Source organism: Terrapene carolina, unplaced genomic scaffold (assembly GCF_002925995.2).
Source record: "Terrapene carolina triunguis isolate 2854851 unplaced genomic scaffold, T_m_triunguis-2.0 Scaffold111, whole genome shotgun sequence".
NCBI lineage: Eukaryota > Metazoa > Chordata > Testudines > Emydidae > Terrapene > Terrapene triunguis.
Genome location: NW_020664462.1, coordinates 29,347,676 through 29,364,596, shown reverse-complemented (window position 1 = coordinate 29,364,596; position 16,921 = coordinate 29,347,676). Strand labels below are relative to the sequence as shown.

Here is a 16,921-nt window from a genome sequence, read left to right as displayed (position 1 = left end):
AAGAAGAATAGGAGTATTATGCAGCAGCTGTATTATGTATCTCAGGGCCCTGTGAGGAGGGACGAGTTGTGAGTTACACTGCAAGGAGAGAAGATAGCAGTCTTGTCAGTATGGAGGTGAGTTCACGGGTGGGGATAAGCGTGGGTCAGATATAAATCTGACATCAGGAATCATAACACTCAAAAACCAGTAGGAGAACACTTTAACCTGTCTGGTCATTCAATGACAGACCTGCGGGTGGCAATTTTGCAACAGAAAAACTTCAAAAACAGACTCCAGCGAGAAACTGCTGAGCTGGAATTGATATGCAAACTAGATACAATCAATTTAGGCTTGAATAGGGACTGGGAATGGCTGAGCCATTACAAACATTGAATCTATCTCCCCTTGTAAGTATTCTCACACTTCTTATCAAACTGTCTGTACTGGGCTATCTTGATTATCACTTCAAAAGTTTTTTTCTCTGACGTAATTGGCCTCTCAGAGTTGGTAAGACAACTCCCACCTTTTCATGCTCTCTGTATGTGTATATATATCTCCTCAATATATGTTCCATTCTATGCATCCGAAGAAGTGGGCTGTAGCCCACGAAAGCTTATGCTCAAATAAATTTGTTAGTCTCTAAGGTGCCACAAGTACTCCTGTTCTTTTTGCGGATACAGACTAACACGGCTGCTACTCTGAAACCAATTATAGTAATGAATTCAAAAGCCAAGGACCCAGCCCCAGTTACCCCAAAGTTCAAATGCAAAACTGATAGCAGCATCCATCAGGGCAGATACATAGAGAGAGGTGGTCTGTTGAGGTAGACACAGACCAGACATTAACATCAACATCTTGAACTACACTTAAAAGCAAATAGAAATAAGTGCATTCTGCCAAAGATAAATGTAATATGCTCAACACCAGTAGCACCACTGAGCAAGCAAGATGCCACATTCTACACAAGATTAAACTTCCAGATGGTCTTTTAAGATAGCTCCAAATAGCATGCAATATAAAGGTCCAATCTAGAGGTGGGGAAGGCATAGAGAACCATGGCAATGTCTGTATTCACCTGTGGAATTTTTTATGCATCTATTACTATAGCATCTACAGTAGATTCTACATACACAAATTAAAAGGTGTCAGTGAGAGATGGATTAGAAACTAGCTAAGAGACAGAGAGGAGTCAGTTAAAACTGCACCTCAAAATTCAAAACAAACAACAATAATTCATAAAGAAGAAATCATTTAAGTTTTAAATAACCTCAAATAAATAATTAAATAGATGGACTGATTCAGGGGACTTATACTCCAAAAAGAGCAAATAAAAAAGTCTAAGAAAGGGGAGGGCGATAGGAATGTCCAGAGTTTCAGAATCTCAATATATGCGCTATTTAGCTAAATTTCAACACCTGAGTCTTCAGCATTTTTATAATAAAAGAACTGTTAAAATTTCTTTTCATACCTTTATGTATTTTACTAGTTTCTGAATTTGCCAGTATTCGGATGGCAAATCAGTGTTTCCTTCCTGGTGACGTTCAGGCTGTTCTTCATCTTCCTCACTCTCAGAAGAACTTTCACTAATTTCATCAGATTTTTCTGACACTTTACTAGTAACAAAAAGACAAAATCACTTACTTTTAAGTAGTTATTGACTAATGTAAACAGACACAGCTATAACAAACTGGACAAGATTTTTCTCATTTTAAACTTCATTAGAAAAAAAAATTCATAATTTGATTTACCAGCTGTTGAACAAGATTACAATTACTGTATGTGCTAAAAGAGAATACAAGAATGGAATAAAAGGGAGAAAAATGAATATGCTATACCGTTTTGAAACTGATGGTCTTTTAATAGGTCCAGGGGGAAGGATATTGGCTTTTTTCTTGCTTTCTGGAACAATAGGTCTGTTTTCTTTTTCTTCTTTGATAACTTTGTTTGCAGCTTTGTCACTGAAAATATTTGTTTTTGTTAAACATCTTATTTTTCAGTTCTATAAATATTGTATCTGTTCTTCAATATCTGCACAACAATATCAGTATACAAATGTGTGTAAATTAATCTGTGTAATGATCTTCATTAAGAAGTTACACTGTTTAAATTGACCAACTCTGCTGCACAGTATGATACTTGGAGTATTTTTTTCCCCACAGTACATTTTCAGTTGGATTAAATAGAAAGAGAGCATTATAAAAATTAACAGAGGGTCCTGTGGCACCTTTAAGACTAACAGATGTATTGGAGCATAAGCTTTCGTGGGTGAATGCCCACTTCGTCAGACGCATGTAATGGAAATTTCCAGAGGCAGGTATAAATATGCAGGCAAGAATCAGTATGGAGATAACGAGGTTAGTTCAATCAGGGAGGGTGAGGTCCTCTGCTAGCAGTTGAGGTGTGAACACCAAGGGAGGAGAAACTGCTTCTGTAGTTGGCTAGCCATTCACAGTCTTTGTTTAATCCTGATCTGATGGTGTCAAATTTGCAAATGAACTGAAGCTCAGCAGTTTCTCTTTGGAGTCTGCTCCTGAAGTTTTTTTTTTGGTGCGTGGTTGCTGGTGAGAATATGCTTAAGGTTGGCGAGTTGTCTAAAATCCTACCTGCCACATGGGGCCACAACAGTGGTACTCCTAACTCACCCAGCAATATCATCAATTTATCCAGATACACACTCAACCCAGCAGAAGAGTCTGTCCTATCTCAGAGACTCTCTTTTTCCCCAGCACCCCCACGAACATGATACAGTTCTGCGGTGTTCTGGAAGCCTACTTTCGCCGCCTCCGACTCAAAGAATACTTTCAAGATAACACTGAACAGTGCACTGATACACAGATACCCTCCCACCAACAACACAGGAAGAAGAACTCCACATGGACTCCTCCTGAGGGTCGAAATGACAGTTTGGACCTATACATAGAATGCTTCTGCCTACGTGCACAGGCAGAAATGTGGAAATACAACATCGCTTGCCTCATAACCTCAGTCATGCAGAACGCAATGCCATCCACAGCTTCAGAAACAACCCTGACATTATAATCAAAGAGGCTGATAAAGGAGGTGCTGTTGTCATCATGAACAGGTCTGACTACCAGAAGGAGGCTGCCAGACAACTCTCCAATACCAAATTCTACAGGCCACTTTCCTCAGATCCCACTGAGGAATCTACTAAGAAACTGCACCATCTACTCTGGACACTCCCTACACTAACACAGGAACAAATCAACATATGCTTAGAGCCCCGACCGGGGTTATTCTATCTACTACCCAAGATCCACAAACCTGGAAATCCTGGACGCCCCATCATCTCTGGAATTGGCACTCTCACTGAAGGACTATCCGGATATGTGGACTCTCTGCTCAGACCCTATGCCACTAGCACTCTCAGCTATCTCCGTGACACCACTGATTTCCTGAGAAAACTACAATGCATTGGTGACCTCCCAGAAAACACCATCCTAGCCACCATGGATATAGAGGCTCTCTACACAAACATCCCACACACAGATGGAATACAAGCTGTCAGGAACAGTATCCCTGATGATGATACAGCACAACTTGTTGCTGAGCTCTGTAACTTTATCCCAACACACAATTATTTCAAATTTGGTGACAATAAATACCTCCAGACCAGTGGCACCGCCATGGGCACCCGCATGGCCCCACAATATGCCAACATTTTTATGGCTGACCTGGAACAACGCTTCCTCAGCTCTCGTCCACTCATGCCCCTTCTCTACCTACGCTATATTGATGACATCTTCATCATCTGGACCCATGGGAAGGAGACCCTGGAAGAATTCCACCACGATTTCAACAGCTTCCACCCCACCATCAACCTCAGCCTGGACCAATCTACACAGGAGGTCCACTTCCTAGACACCACAGTACAAATAAGCGATGGCCATGTTAACACCACCCTATACCGAAAACCCACTGACCGCTATGCCTACCTTCATGCCTCCAGCTTCCACCCCAGACACACCACACAATCCATTGTCTACAGCCAAGCGCTGAGGTACAACCGCATCTGCTCCAACCCCTCAGACAGAGACCAACACCTACAAGATCTTCACCAAGCATTCTCAAAACTACGATACCCACACAAGGAAATAAGGAAACAAATCAACAGAGCCAGACGTGTACCCAGAAGCCTCCTGTTACAAGACAAGCCCAAGAAAGAAACCAACAGAACTCCACTGGCCATCACCTACAGTCCTCAGCTTAAACCTCTCCAACGCATCATCAGTGATCTACAACCCATCCTGGACAATGATCCCTCGCTTTCACAGACCTTGGGAGGCAGGCCAGTCCTTGCCCACAGACAACCCGCCAATCTTAAGCATATTCTCACCAGCAACCACGCACCACACCATAACAACTCTAACTCAGGAACGAATCCATGCAACAAACCTCGATGCCAACTCTGCCCACATATCTACACCAGCAACACCATCACAGGACCTAACCAGATCAGCTACAACATCACCGGTTCATTCACCTGCACGTCCACCAATGTTATATATGCCATCATGTGCCAGCAATGCCCCTCTCTATGTACATTGGCCAAAGTGGACAGTCACTACGTAAGAGGATAAATGGACACAAGTCAGATATCAGGAATGGCAATATACAAAAACCTGTAGGAGAACACTTCAACCTCCCCGGCCACACAATAGCAGATGTAAAGGTAGCCATCTTACAGCAAAAAAACTTCAGGAGCAGACTCCAAAGAGAAACTGCTGAGCTTCAGTTCATTTGCAAATTTGACACCATCAGATCAGGATTAAACAAAGACTGTGAATGGCTAGCCAACTACAGAAGCAGTTTCTCCTCCCTTAGTGTTCACACCTCAACTGCTAGCAGAGGACCTCACCTTCCCTGATTGAACTAACCTCGTTATCTCCATACTGATTCTTGCCTGCATATTTATACCTGCCTCTGGAAATTTCCATTACATGCGTCTGACGAGGTGGGCATTCACCCACGAAAGCTTATGCTCCAATACATCTGTTAGTCTTAAAGGTGCCACAGGACCCTCTGTTGCTTTTTACAGATCCAGACTAACACGGCTACCCCTCTGATATTATAAAAATTAGCAGCAGAAGTTGTTGGATTTGAAATGTAAAGATTTTATTTAGGTGCCTAAATTTCTATTCAGACAAGTTTTGAGGATTCGTAGAATACCAAGAGTTGTCTAAACAAGATACAGTACAACTTCACTGATTATTATTTGTTTGTTTTCAGCAGAGCCGAGTATATATTTGCTGATTCCTCACACAAGGTTCAGTCCTTGCCCCCCAAAAGTTTTCTTCATAAAAAACAGAAAAAAAGGCAATCAGTAGGGAAGGCGATGTGGGTCAACTTTTTCAAATCTGGTTCCCTAAAGTTAGGCTTCTAAATCCAAATTTAGGCATCTAAATATAATGGCCTGATTTTCAAGGTACAGTGAACCTACAGTTCTCATTGATTCAGACAGAATTTGTGGGTGCACAGCACTTCCAAAAAAACAGCCAACTTATATTTAAGTATGCAAATCAAGATTTAGGTGCCTAAATTCAGGTATCCATAGTTGAAAATTATGGCTACAACGTAAGTAAAACAGTCAATGTTTTAATTGGCCAAATAAAATTCTAAAAACACTTTTTTTTCATTTTGTGAGATATATAAATCACCTATGCAAATCAGCAGGTAGGCATTGCAACAGAAGTTGTCCTTTAGCAAGACCTGAATGAGAAGAGGGTAGGAGCCTTCTCAGTTTGCTAATCTGTAGTTCAATAATCTCATCAAGACAAAACCCAAACAAAACAGAACATTCTTTTTCTCAACAAAGTTAATGAGATCTCACTGACATCTTTTTTATAGATTCATAGGTTCCAAGGCCAGAAGGGATCATTCTGATACTCTAGTCTGATCTGCTGTATAACACAGGCCACAGAACTCCCCCAAAATAATTCCATTTGAACTAGAAATTTTTTTTTTTAAATTCAATTTTCATTTAAAAATTGCCAGATGTGGAAAATTCACCACAACCCTTGGTAAATTGTTCCAAAGGTTAATTACTCTCATTGTTAAAAATGTACACCTTATTTCCAGTCTGAATTTGTCTAGCTTCAACTTCCAGCCATTGGATCACATTGTACCTTTCTCCGCTACACTAAAGAACTCATTATCAAATATTTGTTCCCCATATAGGCACTTACAGGCTGTAATCAAGTCACCTATTAACCTTCTCTTTGTTAAACTAAATAGATTGAGCTCTTTGAGTCCATCACTATAAGGCACGTTTTCTAATCTTATAATTATTCCCATGGCTCTTCTCTGAACCCTCTCCAATTTATCAACATACTTCTTGAATTGTGGGCACCAAAACTGGACACGGTGTTCCAACAGTAGTCACACTAGTGCCAAATATAGAGGTAAAATAATCTCGCTACTCCTACTTGACATACCCCTCTTTATGCACCCCAGGATCACATTAGCCCTCTTAGCACAGAGTCGCACTGGGAGCTCATGTTTAGTTGATTATCAACCATGACTCCCAAATCTTTTTTAGTCACTGCTTCCCAGGATAGACTCCCCCATCCTATCAATATGGACTCATTCATAGATGTATACATTTACATTTAGCCATATTAAAGGCATATTATTTGCTTGCACCCAATTTCCCAAGCCATCCAGATCAGTCTATATCAGTGACCTATTCTCTTCATTATTTACCACTCCCCCAATTTTTGTGTGATCTGCAAATTTTATCAATCATGGTTTTATGTTTTCTTCCAGGTCTCTGAAAAAAATATTAAATAGCATAGGGCCCCAATAGCAGATCCCTGTGGAACCCCACTAGAAACACACATGCTCAGTGATGATTCCCCATTTACAGTTACAATCTGAGCTCTATCAGTTAGTCATCTTTTGATTCAATGTGTACCCTATTAATTGTATATTGTTCTAGGTTTTTAATCAAAATATCATGCAGTACCAAGTCAAATGCCTTACAGAAGTTTAAGTATATTACAGCAACACTATTAGTACTGGAATGGGTTACCTAGGGAGGTGGTGGAATCTCCTTCCTTAGAGGTTTTTATGGTCAGGCTTGACAAAGCCCTGGCTGGGATGATTTAGTTTGGAATTGGTCCTGCTTTGAGCAGGGGGCTGGACTAGATGACCTCCTGAGGTCCCTTCCAACCCTGATATTCTATGATTCTATCTTTATCAACCAAACTTGACTTAGTTCTATTTTCCATAAACCCATGTAGATTGGTATTAACTGTATTATCCTCCTTTAATTCATTATTAATTGAATCCTGTATCGGCTGGTCCATTTTCTTGCCCAGGATTCTTAACAGATTGACAGGCCCATCAATATTTTAAAATATTGGCACAACATCAGCTTTCTTACAGTCTTCGTAACTTTCCCAGCATTCCAAAACTTATTGAAAAGCAACATTAACGGTGCAGTGAGCTCCTCACCTAGCTCTTTTAAAACTCCTTAATAGCAGAGGGCTGTAGCGAAGTCTCATATTATTAAGACTTCAGTAGTTATACAAAATATAATACAGTAAATGTATATATACTAATATAGGCCTCTATCCTGCAAAGATACCTGAAAGATTGCTAGAGTCTGCCAATGTGGATCTCTTTACAGGATCAGAATAAATAATTAAATAATTAAAACTAAACAGCTGTTAAAACTGTTAAAACTGATTGTTTATGTTGATCTTGTCCCATCCTAACTAGCAAAAGCCTTGACTATCAGCATTACAGCTCAACCAATCAGGATGCAGAAAGCGAGATCTGTCAGTTGCTGTACTTATGTCCCCCTCCAGCCACTTTCTTTCATTGGTTTGCTTCCTGCATGCTGGAACCATAGAACACTAATTACCTCTTCTTCCTGTTCCACTAGCCCTTTTCCTTTCTTCTTTCCTTGTAGAAGAAGAAAAAGATTGAAGGAAGAATGAAAGAGACAGAAGAGGGGGAACAAAGAATAAAGAGTTCATAAAGAGAGAAGAGAAGCAACTAGGAACACCATTCCTCTTCTACTTTTCATAGTCCCAGCATCCTGAGTTCCAGAAACAGCTCAACTCCACTTCCAGGGGTTCTGTCACTGGCTAGCCAGCTAATAATGCCTTCTCCTTTCAGAGGAGCTGTACTCTTGCTGACTTTCACAACCACTTGGTACCTGCTTTGACATCCACTTGTTACCCGCTGTATTGATTGACTTTATAGGGACCTTCAGAGAAGCTCCTCCTCCCCATGTTGTTCAGCTGTTTCAGATAGTCCCAGAACAGCAGTTTTCCCAGGCTACAAGGACTGTGGACCAGGTAAGCCCCAAATCTGGGGGCTCCCATCCAGACATGTCCACATCAATTATGGGAAGTTTGGATTTCATTTCTGACTCTGTCTCCCTCACCTGCAATGGGTTTTATTTTTTCAATATGATTCTCTCTTTCCTCATTACAACACGGTTGTTGGCAGGTCTGAGCATACCTATGATCTCCGAAGGGCCTGATCTGGCCCTCTCATCTAGGATCCTCTTGTCCTGGTGTTCCAGGACTTCAGGAGGACTCCCAGACCCTGCTGGTGCAGCCCCTTTGGCTAATCATAAATTCACACTCTCTACAGAAGAGACACTCATGATTTGTACCTAGGAGAGCAATTAGACCCTCTCCCATTAAAATGACCTATACCTGGGCTCTGACTAAAATGACCTATACCTGGGCTGTGCAGAAGGGTATGTCCTGTACCACTGAAGCCTCATGCTATCAGTCATGCTCATGCCCATGGGTTGCATCCAAGATTTGTCAAATGTGCTTCCTCCTACAGCATGTCAACTCTGGGGTTTGAAGGGATGAGGCATCTATTTCCTCTTTCTGCAAGATGACCACCTAGTCCTAGGCCTCCCCTCAGACAGTCATCCTCCACTATCACTTGGACTTGACGTCTGTGGCAGATCCTGATTTCAGAAAAGAAAATCCATCTCTACTGTAAGTAAACTCTCTTCTGGGTTTTCTACTGCTTGCTATGTCCACTGTTAGCCAAGATTATTGCCATATAGATTAGGAGAAGTGTGTTATATGACAAGGGAAGATTACTTACTGACAGTCTGGTTTATTACATTCCTCTTCTCTCCTCAGAAAATGTTGCTTGGAATAGGTTGTCTATTCCTTCATGCCTTAGAAACTTTTAATTGAGGAAAATGGTTGAATTGAGGCTTAGTACTGCAGATGACTGCAAGATCTTGCTGCCTCCTTCCTGACAGGTGGAGCGCCATCATGATGACATTCCAGACTGTTGTCAGGTAGGATGGCAGAGGAGGACCATAAGAAACTGGATTACAAGTGAGCAATCTTCCCTTAATATGTTTCATAGGAGCAGGCCCCTGAATTTTATTTTGTATTTGTTTAATTTATTTTCAATTAAAAACAAGATCACAGACATACACTGTGTTTCCAAATCATTAATCTGAATTAGCAACGTTTACTGTAAAACTCAGTTTCTCAAATAACTACATACTCCTGGGAACCAGCAAGCCCAACGTTCTTCCACTTCAGAGATGGTTCTAATTTCTTGTCAATGGGTTTGCTTTTTACAAGAGGACTCTTCGTCTTCTCAAACACATTCTTTTCTGAATTATCGTAAAACTTTTGGGATTGGCCTAAATCCTCAGCATCAACTATTTCCATGTGGTGATAATGCTTTTCATACGTTGGTTCTTCAAAAAAAGTATAATTCTATAAAAAAATGGAGAAATGGTCTGTCAATCATATTGCCACATGAATACTACACATTAAAATATGTTATAAGACGAAATCCCAGGATACATTACTTTAACAATTATATATGGCATATGCAGAACTTTGAATGCATTCCATTGTGTACATTTAAATTGCCTTTCAAAGAATGCAGTATTCATATTAATTTGAAAATTCTTAGGGTGAAAACATTTGCCACCATATACAAACTGAAATGTATTTAAAAACAAAGTCATTAGCTAAATTTGGAAATTCTTGAACTTACACTAAAGGTACATTCTGTCCCATTGCTAATCTGCGACACCAGCAGTGCTACAGAATCCAATTTCAAACCATCCAATCCTGTTTTAATAGTCCAATCCTGCAAACTCTCTCACTCTGCTTTCAATGGACTACTTGTATAAGGGCTATTTTCATGAGTAAAGTGTTTGCAGGATCAGGTCCTTAGTTTTTAATCTTTAATTAGCAATAAAATAATCCACTCTGTGAATGAGTGCTGATTAACACATTCCCTACTTGGACAGTGAGGCTTGAAGCACTGGCTCATATCTCCAGTAAACCCAAAGTATACATCCAACTCTACCACATGGTGTGGAGTGTTTGTTGCCATTGTAAAATATGCCACCCCCCCAAAAAAACTCATGTCAAAATAAGTTAATTAATATGCCGATTAGTTTCAAGTTTGTATGTTAATTTTTTAAAAGTAAAATTAATATTTTCTCTTTATATTTTTTTCTGTTTTGTCTTTGAAGGGTGTTGTTGGTACAATCTGATGTAGGGAGCTGAATGGTCCTTACAAAACCAACAACTGGCTCTGTCTAGTACCAGGGTTTTTCAAAGCATCGACAACAGAACACCTACTGCCTCTTGTCAACTATTATTTCCTACTGGACTATTCAGCTTTGACAGGAAAGATAACTTATGATCATTCATTATTATTATTCCAGCTGTCACTAGCATATATCCAAGCAGTGACATTCTTTTATGTACCTGGTCCAAGGCAGTTTTAAAGAGACTGTCAAAGTGTGGACTGCCTCCTATTAGTCTGTGATGGGAATTAACTGTCCCATGCATGCTGACCCAAATGTTTAACACTTAGCTAACTCATGTTAACTAACACATTTTAAAAGTGTAATCTAGACAAGGTAGATTGCCTTTAACACATGCTAAAATGGTCAAGTTAAAGCCTGGGGGGAAATCCTAGTTAGGCCACAACTTAATCATTTTAGCACGTTAAAGGCAATATGTTTCTTACAGCTACCCTGTGCTAACATCTCTAACAGTCACTAACATCACACCTTTAAATGTTAGTCTAGACAAGGCCAATAAGACAATACAAAAGCTGATTAGCTTTGCAATATATGTGAGATAATGAACTCTTTGAAGCTATTCCTCACCTTCGAAAATGCATAAAAAAAACGGTTACCTACCTCTCGTAACTGTTGTTCTTTGAGATGTGTTGCTCACGTCCATTCCAATAGGTGTGTGTGCGTGCTCCGTGTACCATCGTTGGAAGGTTTTTGCCCTAGCAGTACCTGTCGGGTCGGCTGTGGAGCCCCCTGAAGTGGCGCCTTCATGGCGGTGTATATAGGTCCCTGCCGACCCGCCGCCTGCTCAGTTCCTTCTTGCCGGAATACTTTGACAGAGGGGAGGTGGGTGGGATTTGGAATTGACATGAGCAACACATCTCGAAGAACAACAGTTATGAGAGGTAGGTAACCATTTTTCTTCTCGAGTGATTGCTCATGTGCATTCCAATAAGTGACTCCCAAGCAGTTTCCCTGGAGGAGGGGTCAGAGTTCACCTGGTTGCTGAATGCAGGACTGCCCTGCCAAAGGCTGTATTGTCTCTTGCCTATTGGGTGATGGCGTAGTGCAGCATGAAGGTGTGGCTGCAAGACCACGTTGCTGCCTTGTATATGTCCTGGATAGCGACCTGCGCAAGGAATGCTGCGAACAAAGTCTGCGCTCTTGTGGAGTGCTTCATCAGCGGAGGGGCTGGAATCTTAGCTAGGTCATAGCATGTTCTGATGCAGGACGTGATCCATGATGAAATGCGCTGGGATGAAATGGGAAGCCCCTTCATTCTCTCTGCGATAAAGAGCTGTGGTGACTTATGAAACGGCTTTGTGCGCTCGATGTAGAAGGCTAGGGCATGCCTGACATCCCGGGAATGGAGCATTCACTCTCTGTTACTGGCATGTGGCTTAGGGAAGAACACAGGTAAAAATATGTCCTGGTTCACATGAAACTGGGACACTACCTCTGGTAGATATGCGGGGTGAGGGCATAGCCGCACCTTGTCTTTATAAAAGACCATATAGGGGGGCTCGGAAGTCAGCGTTCTGAGCTCGGAGACCCTTCTGGCTGAGGTTATAGCCACCAGAAAGGCCACCTTCTAGGAAAGGTAGGATAGAGGGCAGGTTGCCATGGGCTCGAAAGGGAGCCTCATTAGCGTGGACAGGACCAGGTTGAGGTCCCACTGTGAAACGGGCTGCCGCACTTGGGGATAAAGCCTGTCTGAGCCCTTGAGAAAGCGGCCCATCATGACATTCCCGAAGACTGACCTACCCGCTGTCCCCTGTTGGAAGGCTGAAATGGCAGCCAGGTGTACCCTGAGAGATGATATTGACAACCCCTACTGCTTGAGGTACAGTAGGTATTCCAAAACAAGGGGAATTGACGCTTGATGCGGAGGGCTGCCCATGAGGGCAGGGGACTGGACTCTATGACCTCTCGAGGTCCCTTCCAGTCCTAGAATCTATGAATCTATGAATCTGCAGAGACCAGATGGAAAACCGCTTCCACTTTGCCAGGTATGTGGCACGAGTGGAGGGCTTCCGACTTCCCAGCAGAACTTCTCTAACTGAGTCCGAACACTGAAGCTCTAGCGAGTTCAATCATGGAGTTTCCACGCCATGAGGGGGAGAGATGCCAGGTTGGGGTGTTGTAGACAGCCGTGGTCTTGTGTGATGAGGGCCGGGCACACAGGAAGGGCTACTGGTCTGTCCACTGACAGGTTCAACAGTGTGGTGAACAAGTACTGGCGGGGCCATGCTGGCACTATGAGGATCAAGGAAGCCCTGTCCCGGTGAGCCTCGAGGAGGACTTTGTGTATGAGAGGGAAGGGTGGGAACGTGTACAGCAGATGATTCATCCATGAAAGATGAAAGGTGTCTGCGATGGAGCCTGGGCTGTAGGTCAGAAAGGAGCAGAACAGCTGGCACTTCCTGTTGTTCCGCATCACAACCAGATCTATGTGGGGAAAGCCCCACCTCTGGAAAATCGAGAGCGCAATGTCCGCCCTGATGGACCATTTGTGACCATGAAACGAGCGGCTGAGGCGATCAGTTAGCTCATTTTGTCCTCCCGGAAGGTATGACGCCTCTAGGTGTATCGAGTGGGTGATGCAAAAGTCCCACAGCCTGAGGACTTTCTGCAACAGGGGAGAGGAGCGAGCACCACCCTGTTTGTTTATATAGAACATCGCTGTGGTGTTGTCCGTCAACACCGACACACATGTGCCCTGAAGGTGTGCCTGGAACACTTGGTATGCCAGACGAACTGCCCTCAGCTCCCTTACATTGATGTGCAGCAATAGTTCTGCACGGAACCATAGGCCTTGGGTTCTGATATTGCCCAGGCGCGCTCCCCAACTGAGTGCCGAGGCATCCGTGACCAGTAATAGCGTAGGTTGGGGTTTGGCAAAGGGTACTCCCACATAGACCACTTGTGGCTGTAGCCACCAGCGGAGAGACTCGAGAATGCGAGGGGGGAGGGTAACTATTCTGTCCAGTGGGTCCTTGCTGGGCCTGTGCACCTGCGCCAACAATGCCTGGAGGGGACGAAGGCGCAATCTGGTGTGCTGGACCATGTCTATGCAAGCCGCCATATGCCCCAGCAGTTTCATGCAATTTCTGGCCATCGTTGTGGGGACCGGCAAAGGTTCTCGATTATGTCCCTGAGTGCTTGGAAGCGCAGCTCAGGCAGGAAAGCCCTGGCTTGCATGTAGTCCAAAAGAGCTCCCATGAATTCTGTTCTCTGCATCGGGGCTCGTGTGGATTTGGGCATGTTCAATATGAGGCCCAGCCTAAGGAAGGTGGCCCAAGCCAGAGACACTTGCTCCGCCGCCTGTGCTTGTGATTTGGCCTTGATTTCCAGGTATGGGAAAACCTGCACCTGACTTTGGTTGGAGGAAGGCTGCCACGACCGCCATACACGTCGTGAATACCCGGGGGAGCACCCTGAACTGGTAGTTCTGGCCACTGACCACAAAGCGAAAAAATCATCTGTGGGCCAGGATAATGGAGATATGAAAGTATGCATCTTTCAAGTCGAGGGCGGCGTACCAGTCTCCCAGATCCAGGGAAGGAATGATGGAGGCCAGGGAGAGCATGTGAAATTTCACTTTCTTTATGAATGTATTGAGGTCTTGCAGATCCAGGATAGGGCGGAGTCCACCTTGGCCTTGGGGATGAGGAAATAGTGGGAGTAAAACCCCCTGCCCTGAACTCATGAGGAACCTCCTCTATTGCCACTAGAGCAAGGAGAGATTGCACCTCCTGCAGAAGGAGTTGTTTGTGAGAAGGGTTCCTGAAGAGGGACGGGGAAGGGGGGTGGGAGGGAACAGAAATGGATAGAATATCCCACGTCTACCATGCTCAGAACCCAGCCATCTGATGTGATCTGGGACCAAGCACGGTAGAAGTGGGACAGTCGATTCACAAAGAGGGGGTAAGGATCCGAGCTCAGTACTGGTGCTCCGTCCTTGGGCACATCTTCAAAAGTTTGGCTTTGGGCCAGGGCGCTGTTTCGAAGAGCCCTGGCCTTGGTCTGAGGAGGACTGTGATGGATGCCTCCTATTATTCCTGCCCCATCTCTTGGACGAGTCTCACGTTGGGCGCCCGGAATAGAAGGGGCTGAGGGTGAATGGTTTTCTTTGGGGTGCAGAAGTGTGGATCCCCAAAGACTTTAGAGTTGCCCAGCAGTCCTTAAGACTGTGCAAGCGAGATTCCGTATTTTGGGCAAACAAGCCCACACAGTCAAAGGGCAGGTCCTGGATAATGTTCTGGACCTCCGGTGGTATACCTGACACCTACGGCCACGTGCTGCATCTCATTGTAAGGGAGGTGGCCATAGTCCGAGCCGTCAAGTCTGCCGCATCTAATGCGGTCAGGAGGGAAGGTTCTTGAGACCACCCTGCCCTCCTCTAGAAGCGCATTAAACTCCTTGTGCGAGTCAGCTGGGAGCAACTCCTGAAACTTTGCTAATGCACTCCAGGAATTGAAAGCATAGTGGCTGAGTACCGCTTGCTGGTTGGCAACTTGAAGCGGAAACCCCCGGTTGAGTAGACCTTCCGGCCAAAAAGGTCCAGCTTCTTAGCGTCCCATGACTTTGGAGCAGGACCAGGCTGCCCCTGCCGCTCCTTATGATTTGCTGTGCTGACCACTAGAGTCCCCGGTTGGGGGAGGTGAAAAGGTGTTCATACCCTTTTTCCGGCACAAAATACCATCTCTCCACCCCTTTAGCGGTGGGTGGTATCAAGGCTGGGGCCTGCTAGAGCACCCTACTAGTGTTCTGGATAGTTCTTATCGGGGCAAAGCCACCTTAGATTGACCCTCCGGAGCAAGGATGTCCACTATTGGGTCCAACCCCTCTGTGACCTCTTCCACCTGGAGATTTAGGTTTAGGGCCACCCTCCTAAGAAGGTCCTGGTGCCCATGGTGTACATCGCTGGTAGGGTGGTGGGGGTGCCTGCCACTGCCTTGTCTGGTGAGGAGGAGGAGGAGGCCCATGGGACCGGGTATTCCTGACCTTCCGGCTCCTTAGAGGCTGGGTCGGGTGCATCGGTCCCCCCCGTGACTGGAGGTGGCTCCAGTACCACTGGCGGCACTGGCTTGGATGCTGCGCCCAAGTGTGAAGGCCCAGAATCCTTGTCCCGTGTGGGGTCCTCCGGAGCCCTGGGGGTGTGGCATGACACCGATGTTACTGAGGGGGAAGCATGGCATGCGGATGCCACCAATGCGGCCCTGGAGCCCTGACCCTGAGTCTTGATGATAGGCCCAAGGAGTCCAAAAGGGCTATTGTACTGTGCCCTGCTACTGGGGTGGCCAGGATACTGCCAGTGCCGACGAGTCCATGACCCTCTGGTGCCAGCACCGGTGCTGGGATCGCGAGCAGTACCGGCTGCGTCGGAAGACAGAAGACTCAGCCTCTGACTTGGAAGAGTACTCTGAGCCTGACCATGGGGGGGGGGGCAGAGCCCAACGGTGCTGGGGAGTGGTACCGAGGTGATGGGGAGCTGCACCATAACATCCTGGGCTTGCCCCAATGGTGAACAGGAGGCAGTGCCACCATCGGTGCTGTGACGAGTGCCGGAGATGGTGTCATATGCGGCTCTGTCACAGATGCCGCAGATGGTGCCGTCGTCGGTGCCGCTGATGGTGCCTGAACTTGGGCCAATGTCTGGAGCAGTGCCGGTGCTCGCATCTTTGGGGCCGGGGACTGTGCCATCATGGCAATAAGGTCCCGCGCTGCCTCGTGGTATCTGGCGTGGAGGGGACATTGAGATCTTCCTCCAATTCCCCCCGAGTCATGGAGTCCACCGGCACCGGACTCGAGGGACCTCCGGCTGGGGCTGGTGTCAATGGTGCTGGGTCTTGAAGGCCAGGCCGTGAGTGTCTTGCTGCAGGACGCACCCCACTGGAATTCCCTTGCAGCTTCTTGACGGGGGAACAACCCCTGTTCGCCTTCTTTTTCTTATGCAGCACCAGGGACTTTGAGTGGTGCCGCCCGCTTGAGCTGGCTTTACAAGCCAGGGAGTGGTGCTGATGCTCCTTGGAAGAGTCCTTTCTTGGTGCCGGGGCATCCCACACCGAGGCCGGGGCTTTGCGCACCGATGATGCCGGTGCCATTTCCGGTACCAGTGGAGGGCTGACTCCATCAGGAGGAGTTTTAAATGATAGTCCCGCTCTCCTTTAGTCCTGGGTCTAAATCTCCTGCAAACTGAGCATTTGTTTGTCTGATGACCTTCTCCTAGGCACTTAAGACAAGCAGCGTGCGGATCACCTCTGGGCATAGGTTTCGCACACCTCTCAAACTCCTTAAACCCCTGCGACCGAGGCATGCCACGGTGCCTGGGGAAAACTGGAGGTGAACGGGGGGGGGGGGGGGGGGGGGGGGGGG

The 16,921-nt window shown here is 45.4% G+C and overlaps 1 protein-coding gene across 1 annotated transcript in view; it reads right to left on the bottom strand.

Moving 5' to 3' along the window:
- The window catches only part of ARMC4 (armadillo repeat containing 4), a 167,702-nt gene that overhangs the window by 127,551 nt on the left and 23,230 nt on the right, over positions 1-16,921 (bottom strand). Inside the window, exons 8-10 of the mRNA XM_026652132.1 lie at positions 9,499-9,716; positions 1,818-1,940; positions 1,451-1,595 (exon numbers count right to left, since the gene is read on the bottom strand). Of these exons, the coding sequence (XP_026507917.1) occupies positions 1,451-1,595; positions 1,818-1,940; positions 9,499-9,716 (486 nt within the window). The remainder of the gene's footprint in view (positions 1-1,450; positions 1,596-1,817; positions 1,941-9,498; positions 9,717-16,921) is intronic.